Source organism: Petromyzon marinus, chromosome 5, assembly GCF_048934315.1.
Source record: "Petromyzon marinus isolate PM22_M1 ecotype Great Lakes invasive population chromosome 5, UKy_Petmar_22M1.pri1.0, whole genome shotgun sequence".
In the NCBI taxonomy this organism is placed as follows: domain Eukaryota; kingdom Metazoa; phylum Chordata; class Hyperoartia; order Petromyzontiformes; family Petromyzontidae; genus Petromyzon; species Petromyzon marinus.
The window spans coordinates 19,313,104-19,325,716 of NC_133671.1; the positions used below are offsets into that span (position 1 = coordinate 19,313,104).

Below are 12,613 nucleotides of genomic sequence, written 5' to 3' on the forward strand. Positions count from 1 at the left end.
TGTCCCCTTCATCATCATCATCACCACCACCATCAATGATGCACGGCGCACCGTCTGCTGGCCGCGGTGGTGGTGGTGGTGCTACAGCAGTCATGATGTTGGCCACCCACCCTTCCGTCCCTACCCCTTTCGATGTGTAAAGTTTTGGTGAGATGGCAGAGGAAATTAGGATGAGAAATTATAGACGCGGCGCGATGAGAGAAGCATGGACAAAAGGTGGGAGGCGTAAACGGGACGAGCGATACGGATGAGACAGAGATATCGTGAGATGAGAGCTGCGGACAAGATAGCGTTGAGAAATTTAATTCGCTTGTTTACGTCGATTTAATGTTGATTACTATCTGAATTCTAGCTGACAGACAGCCCATGCGTCTATCCACTGCAAGGATACGAGTTGTGGGAATGATTTGACCATACTTCACCACTCTGGTCAGTGCGACTTGAAGGCAGGCAGCATGGACGGGAGAGCATAAACGGGCAGTACAACAATGTATCTTTGTTAGACCAGAGGACGCCAAAAGGTCTAACACCGTTTGAGACTAGGCTCAAAAGAAAGCCGTCTCTGGCGTGGACCAATCAGTTTCAAGGACAATGCATCATATATTATCAGTGTGTTTTTTGTTTGCATTTTGACCACAAGTATTGTGGTTAATGCAAACATAATTCCTCGTAAAAAGGTTTCAGTTTTATTTACAGAAAAAAATGGGGGAAAACCCTATTAAATCGACAGGCGTTTGTTGGGACTTAGGAACAAATCGACTTACGAACAGACCCCTGGAACCTAACTCGTTCGTAAGTAGGGGAGTCCCGGCACGGTATTCCTCATTCTGATTGCTGCACGTGGCCGACGCCGCCGCGTCACGTGTTGTTTTTAACACGTGACGCGGCGAGGGCGCGCGACCGGACGTGACGTTGCCACGCCTGCTCTCCACGGCGACCCGGCTTTTCAAATTCGATTTTCCCTCTCGGTTTTTTTTCACGTCGTAACAGCGCAACAAACTTACGTTTGCTCGACTGCACGCGCGATATCCTGTTAAGATTGCAATAACAACCACTCGACAGTTGAGCTCAGCGCTCAACCACAGAGGAGGAGGAATAAACAAAACCCCGTTTTAGTGAAGAAATGTCCCGACAGCGGGCCCCAAGCCTTACGCTTTTCCTGGTCCGACTGGCCGGGCTGGCTGCGTGGATGACGGCAGGGGTCCGGGCCGGGGCAGAGACCGGGCTGGGGAGCGGGGTTCTGTACCCTCGCGAGTCTCGGTCGCGCGAGCTGAAGGAGCTGGGAGGCTTCTGGGCTTTCCGGGCGGACGATTCGCCGGGTCGAGATGAAGGATTCACGCGGGGATGGGCCGAGAAAGGGCTGGTGGAGGTGAGGCGTCGATTTTAGTTTTGTGTCTTGTTAAATTGCAACATTCGCTTTTGTCAATTGTTTTACTGCTGGATGATGGTCTCGCTTGTAGGTACGTACAATACGTTGAACTTCTTTCGCACACTACGTAGCCAACCGTGCTAATCGGAGGTGCGGCGGAAGAACAAGAAACTAAACACACGAAGCAGTTTTAAATAAATCGGGTTTTCGATCTAGATTTAAACGTACGTAGCCCCAGAGGCTTGCTAATATTGAAAGGAAGAAAGAGCGTTACGCGTGTGTGGAAGAGCGCACACAAGAGCCCGCAGTGCTGTGGACCCAGTGGCCTGAGTTTTACCCATTGATCAATGCGGGCTGCTGAAGATGGTTTCAGTTTTTTTTTATTTTGGTATAGCCCTGTGAGCCATTCGGCTCTTGAATCGGGAGCAACCACAACAAACAAACAAAAAAACACACAAACAAGAAAACATCTTGGAGTGATATTCTTAACCGCAGGGTGGTGCTGCGATTCGGCAGCGTGCACTACAACGCCATCGTGGTGAGTGCCCCTTGGCGGCAGTGGTGGTGCGAGCAAATTGGGGTCCCTAAGGCAGTTTGTTTTTGGGGGGGGGGGGCTCCCCCCCCCCTTCCCCTTTAAATTCATAATATCGTAGTGAGATGTATGTATATTGAATTTCTGTGTTTATATATATTTTATTATTTTATTGTTTCCCTTCAACGTGACTTTACCGAAAGAGCTAAGAATATGAATTACTGCAGTCACGAAAGCTTTAAATCAAAATCTTGAAGTGACTGTGTGACTGTGAGGGATGAGGAAACAGCAGGATTTATCTACAAATCCGGCTGTCCGCCTGATGAAGCTAGTTGTAATTACTCGCAAAACGTCGTACCTAGATTGTAAATGTTGTGGATTTTCTCTCCAACACACCGGTGTGCTATACTAGTAACCAATTGGCATGTTCTGTTTACGTGACAAACCTTACTAATTGGCTGTGTTGGGTGGTGGTGGGTATAACGACACATTTATATTTGCGCAGTCTAACGCAAAAAAATGTATTATGAATGATATCGGTCACGAAAGCCTACATGTTAAACTGACGTGAGTTCATTGCCCCCCCCCCTCCCCCTTTGTTTCCTTCCTCTCCCTCGCGTTCACTTGTCGCCCTCGACAAGACGGGCCCGGTGCTGGAGATGCCCGTGCCTTCGAGCTACAACGACGTGACGCAGGAGGCGGCGCTGCGCGACTTCGTGGGCTGGGCGTGGTACGAGCGGCACGCGTGGGTGCCCTCGTCGTGGGTGGCCGAGAACGCCAACCGCAGGGTGGTGCTGCGATTCGGCAGCGTGCACTACAACGCCATCGTGGTGAGTGCCCCTTGGCGGCAGTGGTGGTGCGAGCAAATTGGGGTCCCTAAGGCAGTTTTTTTTTTGGGGGGGGGCTCCCTCCCTCCCCCCCTCCCCCTTGAAATTCATAATATCCTAGTGAGATGTATGTTGAACTTCTTTTTCACCGTGCGTAGGCAACCGTGCTAAAGGGAGGAGCGGGGGAAGATATACACAACAGATAGATGTCTATAGAGATGCTACTGAGATAAGAGAGATGCAGAAGATGAGCAACTAATTGCTTTTTTGTTAATTAGCATGTTATGTTCGGATTTCATTTTGAGTTTAATCTCGGGGCCCATGGGCTGTTTGGACCCCTAAGCTTTTGCTTAGTTTGCTTATACTTCGTGCCACTTCCTGGAGAATTGGATGGACGAACATTTTGTCCATTGCGTATTTGATTAAGTTGTGTTGATAACAGTCCTGGGGAGATGACACCACAGAGCCACCCGAGGGATGGGCCCCTTTCATTCCCTCTGGATTGTTGGATCGCTGTATGTCAATAATGGGATACTATTATAAGTATGCTCTTAGAAGCAATGGCTTGAATTAATTAATATGCATATTTGCTTTATGTTAATGTGTGCGTTTTTTTTTCTTAAGAGTTGTGCAGTCTGGGTTTGGTTTCTGGCCACGGCTAACATCAGTGACAAGTCATTTGTAAACCTGTTCTGGGGCTTCCTAGATTAACTCCTGAGTTAAATGAGCCACATCGTTCCTTTGTACGCCCACCGTCCCAACATTAATAGGCACTCGCTAAACGTCACTTGTCCCTCGCAGTCTTTGACAGCTGAACAATGATTTTGTATATTCCTTTATTTTTTCCTTAAAGTGGGTAAATGGAAAGGAAGTGACGCGGCACGAAGGCGGCCACCTCCCGTTCGAGGCCGACATAACGGCCATCGTGCGCACTCCGGCCTCCACTCCATGCCGCATCACCGTGGCCGTCAACAACACCCTGACGCCCAGCACGCTGCCACCCGGCAGCATCGAGTACATGCGGGACACGCTCAGGTGCCACCACCCGTTGGAGTCCACGTTTGAGCATGTTTTCTCTGTGGCATCATCTGCAAGGTCTAATCAACCCACTCAAATTGGCTTGCCACTCACCAGGTATCCATTGGTGTAGCTTGGTGCCATAGGTCCTAATGCAAAGAATGAAATGGGGGGGGGGGGGCCCTTGTCTGCCTAACCCACTTTGTGATGCAGTGTCTGGGTGACTACTGTTCACTGCAGACATAGGAAAAGAAACCGCATCTCTGATGCTGCCGTCCCCGCACAATTTTCTGTAAACATCCATCAGGATTGTGTCTAATCTTTGATTTGCGTTTACTAAACAGCGGTTTATTTTCAATTCCCACTTATCTTTCAGTTGCTAAAATATGAAGAAACGTGGATTCTTCAGTTTTTGTGTAGTGTTTGAGTTGGGGTTTGGGATAGGGATTAGGCGTTATAGGTTGGGGTTTTGGGTTTAGAGTTATCATTTTGGTGTGGGGAGGCCCTCATCCAGCAGTGGATTGAGAAAAGGACCATACAAGTCATCCTTTCAGAGTTTGGCATCTCTGGCCCCCCACCCCCCACTCTATTTTTTTACGACGTAATTTCGATTGTTGCTGTTGCACACAGGTACCCGCGAGGATACTTTGTTCAAAACATCCAGTTTGACTTCTTCAACTATGCTGGCATCCACCGCCCAGTGCTGCTCTACTCCACGCCAGACGCCTTCATTGACGACGTCACCGTACTCACCGACTTCCACGACGACCTGGGTGTGGGCTCAGCATATGCTGGAGTTTGTGCATTGCCCTTGGCTGGCCACTACATACTCTATAATCTAAATTATTTTTTTATTTTTACCAGGTAAGGCCCACTGAGCTATGTAGCTCTTTTTCAGAAGCGCTCAACGAAGTGGCTTATCACGTGGAAATTTTAAGTGTCGGCCAAATACTCTAAACGCACGTTTAGAAATGTAGCGGGAAAAACTGGAAGACCCGTAAAAAAATCCACGCGACCACGGGGAGAGAAACATGCAAACTCAAAATATAGAGGCGTGAGGGTCGGGATCGAACCCACAACCTCCTGTATACCAGGCGAGGTAGTTAACATCTTGCCACATAACCCGGCAAGCCCCGCGATGACCTATTTGTGAAGGGTAGTTACCTATCCGAGCGCTCTCCAGGCTAAACTCTGATTGGCTCCTGAGATCCGACGAGATTGGTCCAGGTGATTTTATCTTAAGTGACACTTATTCCATGAAAATTGCAATATTTAACTATTGTGTGCACTTTGTTATTCAGAGAGCTCCGGTTCAGTCGCCCAGTGCAGCAGTTGAAATAATGTGATATTTTTTAAAGTTCTCCTGGCCTTCCAACAGTATTAATGGGTACACCACAGTCATTCGGCAGGTCGCGTGTGGTGGGGTAAAGTGTAGGTACTCCCCACTTCTTCCAAGACGTCTGGCCAGCGTGGAAGAGTAGGCCAAAACACACCCTCCTGACCGGGCGCTTTAGAGCGTCCTAGAGTGGTGGCCCTTTTCGCCAGCAGGGACGACCTGAGGATGTAATTGCGGGGCTGCGGCATTGATGCCAACTTGCGCTGCTCTTGGTTTCGACCAAGGCGTGGTGAACTACAACGTGTCGGTGGTGGGCGCGGACGAGTGCCAGCTCATGGTGTCGCTGAGCGACCGCGAGGGCCACGAGGTGGCGAAGGGGGAGGCGAACTGCAGCGACGGCGTCGGCACTCTCAAGGTGGCACGGCCCAAGCTGTGGTGGCCGCTCACGATGCGCCCCGAGGCGGGCTACCTGTATACGCTGCAGGTGAGAGAGAAGAGAGAGTGTGCATGGCGTATGGCACATGTGTTGTTGTGGGACGCGCAGAAAAATATCTGCACTCAACGACGTCAATGATGTCAGTATTCAACGAGGCAGAGGTTACAATTTCAGTTACAATATGTAGCATAAATATTCTTCTTTCGTATGGCTGATGTAGATGCAGAGCAACAACTACAATTTCACATCCAGATGGTCAAACCAGACAACCGTGTCAGGAGTAGCGGGCAGTATCGCTGTGATGTTTCCTTTCCTATTTGTGGATTGGACATTGCGTCGTTATACGTTGTATGATACCAATGAGAAACATTGCATATGTACGTACACCGATGCATATACAGATGTGCACACTAATGCAAACAGACTGCTCGCTTTCCGGTAGCACATGTATCATAATTTGGGAACCGCTGGCATTGCTGCTTTCTCCCTGCCCCATTTGTTTGTCACCGATTCTCAAGGCTAGTTTCCAATATTGTCCTGCGTGGCAAAGTTTGACCCCTTCATTCTATTGATTACATTTTCATTCTACGCAGGCGAGGCAAACTGAATTACTCGGTGAAAACACGCGCACAAAGGGGGAGGGCATAGGCGCTAAAATACGGACGGTCGCACAGCTGACTTTGCGGAGGGCGTGCGATGCAGGTCCACGCCAAGTCGCTGGTGAGAGGGGAGCAGCGCGAGGACTGGTACAACCTCCCCGTGGGCATCCGCACAGTGCGCGTCACCGCCACGCAGTTTCTCATCAACGGAGAGCCCTTCTACTTCCGTGGATTTGGCAAGCACGAGGACAGCGACGTGAGCAGCCCTCCTCCTCCCTCCCCCCTGTCGTTGACAGAGATACTGCACAAACGTGTTCAACCTTCCTTGAATTTTTTTAATATTAAAAGTAATATACCATCATATCTAAACAATATTTTTCAAAAGCGTACTTGCTTTGAAAAAGTTCAGAATAATGGCAATTTCCAATAATGTGCAAAAAGGGATACATGCTTGTAATACCCAGGGGATAAGTATATAATTCAAACTGTTAAGAAAAGTGAGTGGCAAGTTGTTTCTTAATTATATTTTTTTTGTCGGCAGATTCGCGGCCGAGGCTTTGACTGGGCGATCCTGGCCAAGGACCTGAACCTGATCCGGTGGCTGGGTGCCAACTCATTCCGCACGAGCCACTACCCATATGCCGAGGAGCTGATGGACGCATGCGACCGTCTCGGCATCGTCATCATCGATGAGTGTCCGGGCGTGGGCATCACCCAACCGTGAGTCTGCGCATCAGTCAATTGGTATATTAAATCATTGTAGTCCGTTAATCAATACATGGCTCAATGAGTATTTAAGGTGGAGGTGCAACCATGCTATCATCTGCTCGTGCCACGGCTGGCACAAGGGCTTCCACTAGATGAAGCTATTGAGGGTATTTGGCCTACTCTTCCACGCTAGCCAGATGTCTTGGCCAGAGGTTAGTATTCCCATGTGTTGCCCCACCACACGCAACCTGCCGATCAATTACTAAACTAAAAACATTTTTTTTATTTTACTAGGTAAGACCTACTGAGCTATATAGCTCTTTTCAGAAGTGGCCTGGCCACAAATGATAGCTCAACGAAGTGGCTTATCTCGTGGAATTTTATAGCAGCCAAATACTCTGAACACATGTTTGTAAATGCGGAGGGAAAGACCGGAGCACCCAGAGAAAAATCCGCTCGACCACGGGGAGAGACATGCAAGCTCCAAATATACAGGCGTCAGGGTCGGGATCGAACCCACAAGTTCCTGCATACCAGGTGAGGTAGTTAACAGCTCGCCACCGTGACTAAGTGTGGTGTGCCTATTTATACTGTTTTGGTCAAATTTCTGTCGCAGGACCCTTCACCACCAGACATGGCCAACAAATTAAATTGTCACTTGTACAAGCGTTTAAATTGCCAGTTATTGTTTCAGCTCACCAGTAAGTTGACCGATTCTCACAACTAAATTTTGCAATTAAATACGTTTCACTTCAAACTGCACCAAGCATCTGCAGGAAAATCCAGGAAGTGAGAATAAAATCCAGCATGTCAGAACGGCCTAAAATCCCAAAATCTATTTGTGAATCCTAACATTGGTTGCAAAATCCTACGTGCTAAGTTGACTACTACTACTATTATTATTTTGCCTTAGCTGTCACGTCTCACTGTTAAGCACGTTTGGCGACGTGTCGTGTATGCCCCACGCCCTTGCACACACAGCGCCAACTTTGGGAACGCGTCGCTGGAGCACCACCTGGCGGTGATGGGAGAGCTCGTGAGGAGAGACAAGAACCGCCCCTCCGTGGTCATGTGGTCGGTCGCCAACGAGCCCGCCTCTCAGCTGTCCATCGCAGAGCCCTACTTCAAGTGTGTGCTCTCCCTTTCCGTCAATTTGTGTTTCGGCGTGTGAGGAATTTGCCAAATATCCCGACAAGAAATCTAAATTAGGGCAAATATCTCGTCATCGGAATTGTCATCGTCGTTACCGTTAGCCATAATTAAGGCAATGATTTTGGCTTGGTAAGTTTTAATTAAATTCACGGCTGAGGTGCTGGGAAAAACAAGGCTTCAATGGGAAAATATCCATCTGTTACCTGTACCCTTTTGAAATAATAAAAGCACCTCATCTTAATGAGTTTCTACAACATTTCCAAAATTGTATAGACTTGAATTGATTCACAATTTCCTTTTGTGAGCTCTGTTACAAAATCCTAAGCCTTGGCTGTTATCAGTCCACGGCTGAAGGCCTCACCCGAGCCATTGCCATCCTTCATATCCCTCATTAACCACGCGATGCAACAATCCGTCCAGCACGTATTCATGATCTGATCTCGAGGCGCCACGGTGGCAAGATGTTAACTACCTCGCCTGGTATACAGGAAGTCGTGGGTTCGATCCTGACGCCTGTATATTTGGGGTTTGCATGTTCTCCCCCCTGTGGTCGCGTGGATTTTTTTCCGGGTCTTCCGGTTTTTCCCTCCACATTTAGAATCCACATGCCTTAAGAGTATTTGGCTCCTATAAATTTCAGCATGAGGATAAGTCACTTCGTTGCGCTATCATTTGTGACCAGGTCGCTTAAAAAAAAATAGCCATATAGCTCACTGGGCCTTACCGGGTAACATAAAAATAGTGAATAGTTTATTGCTCCTACTCCACAGTGGACATGTCGGACGTGTTCTCCCCCTTTGGCTGCCACTCCATCGCCGGTCATGACTGGTCGTCACGTCTTCTAGTGACGCGTCCTGCACGAACCCACTTGCTTATTTAACAGTCAAACATATCTCTGGAAATTTTTATGGCAAAACATGTGTGTTAAATGGTAATCAATTTGCTCAAAATTTACTCGGCAGAACCCTCGTGAAAATGATCGAGATCCAGGTTCTCCAGGGTAATATAACAATTATTTAGGTATTTTATTTATTTTTGGATGCTTGGCAGCGGCTGATGGCATGCTTGTTTTGATTGTAATGACAATTGTGTGCTGTTCTACGATGTAGTTGAAAATGGAACAATGTAATGGGTGCGGGCATTGTGTTTCAGGACTGTTATCGAACATACGCGGCATCTGGACCCAACTCGCCCGGTCACCTACGTCATTAACCAGAGCTTCCAAACTGACAAGGCGGTAAGAGTTCAAGTTATTATATTTTTTAACCAGGCAAGGCCCCAAGAGACAAGTATTAGTCTCCTTTGCAACAGAGTGACCTGGGATAGAGACATAATTACATATATACACACAGAGAAACACACCCATTCAAAGGAAGGGCAGTCCTGGCGTGGAATGTACCTACTTTGGCCAACACGGCACACAAGGGGTTTGTGTAGCTAATATTATTCTTGGCCACCTTTGTCTCCCCAGTGACAATATATATACTGCACCAGGTACTCATTTAAGCATGAGTCAACTTATGAGAGGCCCGGGACCGATGAACATATTCATCACCGATACTGCCCTTGAGGGGGAATTGCCAGTTCAGACGTCGCTCGCCACAGATGTTTTCCATGACCGGGAATCAAACTCGGGTCCCGACGGCTTCACAGCCCAGTGCCACCCTAACTCGTGCGCCGTGCGCTGCCCACCACGACCGTTCACGGCGGCAGGCGCAGTACACGGACGTGGTGTGCCTCAACGCATACTACTCGTGGTACCACGACGCGGGCCACCTGGAGGTGATCGTGCCGCAGCTGCGCTACACGCTGGACGGCTGGCACGCCAAGCACGGCAAGCCCGTGCTGCAGACCGAGTACGGCGCCGACACCATCCCCGGCCTGCACTCGGTGAGGCCGGCGCCCCCTCCCGTTCCCCTCTGCTCTGCCACACCGTGCCACGACGCTTCTCGAATTGCATACAAGAGCGTTCGTTTATTCACGTGCTTGTGATTTGATGGCTTACGTAAATCGTGCAAGCCACGCAATCGATTCTTAAATGAAAAAGACAACAGACGAGCAAATTGTACGAATAGGTCAGAGTGAGACACCGGTGGAAACGAGACACAATACGAAACAGAACAAGATACAATAACTATCGTGACCAAAAAAATATTTTATTCTAGAATCAAGTTTTCGACAGTTCGATTCGTACCAGGGATAGATTTTTACATGGCCTACTTGAAACTCACATAGGACAGCTTCATTAAAAAAAAACATCCACTCAAAGCATTGATCTCTGACCCATTCACTTTCCCAGGACCCCCCTTTGATGTTTACAGAGGAGTACCAGGTAGCCGTCATGAAGAGTTACTTTAAAGTTTTTGACGAGAAACGTGACGCATACTTCATCGGCGAGATGATCTGGAACTTTGCAGACTTCGCAACGCAGCAAGGTGTGTTCTTGTATACCTCAGTCGTGTTTGCGAGTTTTCCAAATCTTGACACTCCTTCTGTCCCGTTTTGTTGCTTATGCATGCCTGTGAATAATTTGTCACTTATGACTGGTGGTGGAGTGGTGGAGAGTGGTGGCACTGCTTCGAAACCAGTGGCAAATATCTGAACCGGTTATTAGCCTGCCATAGGTCAACTCAGAGCCTTGCACGGTTCGTTAACATCTGCACTGCGAAAGCAAGATGTTATCGCTTGGTATGCAGGAGGTCGCGTGTTCGATCCTGACCCTGAAGCCTGTATATTTGGAGTTTGCGTTTTTATCCCTGTGGGTGGGTGGATTTTTCTCCAGGTCCTCCTGGTTTTGCCCTCCACATTTGGAAATGTGTGTTCAGATTATTTGGCTACTATAAATTCCCCAAGTGATAAGTCACTTCGATAAGCTATGTGTTGCCAGATCGCCTCTGAAAAAGAGCTAACACCTCTGGGCTTTACCTGGTGAACAAAATAGTTCAGGTTTACATAACCCCCTCATGAGCCGTGCCCGCTTACAGCACTTGGCTACACGGGGGATCTCTGTCTCTGTATGACGCCATCAAGTTGACCGTCGCACCTCCCACGTGACCGCGGCGAGCAGGCATCACGCGCGTCGTCGGCAACAAGAAGGGAATCTTCACGCGCCAGCGACAGCCCAAGTCGGCGGCTTTCCTCCTCCGCGAGCGATACTGGAAGCTGGCGAACGTGACGGTGCCGCACGTGACCGGGTACGGAATGTCGCCCATTCTGAGCACATCGTACCACTAGCGGGAGGGGGGTGGGGGGGGAGGATGGGGGGCTTGGGGGCTAGGTGGAAATGAACACGTGCTCGATCTTGCAATCTCGCTTCTCACGCTATTGCTCGCACCCAAAGGGTAATGAGGCGCGGCCGCTGAAGACGCCGGCAAACCCTACCCCAACTCTGCGAACACCCAGACTTCAATGTGGAACAAATAATTTGAAAGTCTCCATTCATGCAGTCTGTCTGGTTGGTGTAGGAGAGGTATTTGTAGCTGATGTTTTTTATTCACTTTTTTCATTGTTGGTGAATGGGACTATATGGATGTCATTTTTGTTAAGAGCCACTGATCCAAGTAATTCGCCGCCAACTACTGCCAGTGCCTTAGTCAAAATACTCTCCACTTATCAAAGGTATATTTTGTCAGTGATTTTTAAGGACTAAAAACTAATTGTCATTGACGATTTGAAGTTATTGAAAAGAGAATTGACATCTTAATTTTTATTGGAACAACAGCTTCGAGGATTCTGATTTATATTTAACTAGCTTTACTACCCAGCTTCGCTGAAGACTTGGGATTCTTGTCTTGGATTAATACACGGCCTACGTGGAGGGTGGGGGGGATGCGTGACGTCAGCGGGCACACTGCGTGATGCTTCTGCATGCGCGGGTGACATGACAAATGTGACGTCACAGCTCACTTGCCGTGCAAAATATATGCATTATTGCACCCCCACAAAAAAATAAAAAAGTGTATTTTTATAAATTTTGCATGGTGTACAATCTGGAAAGTACCCACATGGCAAATTTCAAGTTTGTTGCATGTCAGGAAGTACGCTAAACATTTTGAAAAGACACACATTCACAAATTTCCCTTTTATATATATAGATAACTGTGACGGTAAATATCACATCTTAAAAATATGCTGTTTTGTAACAAATCCGAATCATCTACAAGATATGACCAGCGCCACTTAAGAGGCATGTTTTATTCGCAGTAACTTCACACCAGAGCTGGGCTATCCGATTATTTAAGCAATCGATTTCTCTACCGATTATCGGTACGATTGTTTCGACTAAAATCGGATAACACGACAGCAGTTGGGAGAAATAAACGCCTCGCCTCTTGTTTTCCACGCGTGCCGCTGCCATGGGCGAGGCTTTGTGACATCAGCATCAACATCCATGTCATGTTGGGCCTGGTGTTTGTAGAGTCGAATAATTGATCCAAAAAAAAGTGATCCATTGACCCCACCGTCCACAGCGTGACTTGGCACAAGTTTTTTTGTGTCAGGACTCCCAAAATTGCTGAGCACATTGCTTTCACAGTTGTGAGCAACCATTGTCTTGTAAATGATTTTTTTTCAACCTCAAGCGCTTAGGAATAAATGGAAGTTATAAATGTTTCGGTTGAAAAAATTATGCTGCAATG

The 12,613-nt window shown here is 48.0% G+C and overlaps 1 protein-coding gene across 1 annotated transcript; it reads left to right on the forward strand.

The window, feature by feature from the left end:
* Positions 1–876: 876 nt before the first annotated feature.
* Positions 877–11,216, forward strand: GUSB (glucuronidase beta). Its single transcript, XM_032947286.2, has 12 exons — positions 877–1,369; positions 2,543–2,731; positions 3,582–3,763; positions 4,376–4,518; positions 5,366–5,565; positions 6,220–6,372; positions 6,658–6,836; positions 7,806–7,952; positions 9,129–9,213; positions 9,690–9,866; positions 10,276–10,411; positions 11,044–11,216. The coding sequence occupies exons 1-12, from the start codon at positions 1,124–1,126 to the stop codon at positions 11,208–11,210; spliced, it is 2,004 nt and encodes a 667-aa protein (XP_032803177.2). The 5' UTR covers positions 877–1,123; the 3' UTR covers positions 11,211–11,216.
* Positions 11,217–12,613: the final 1,397 nt, after the last annotated feature.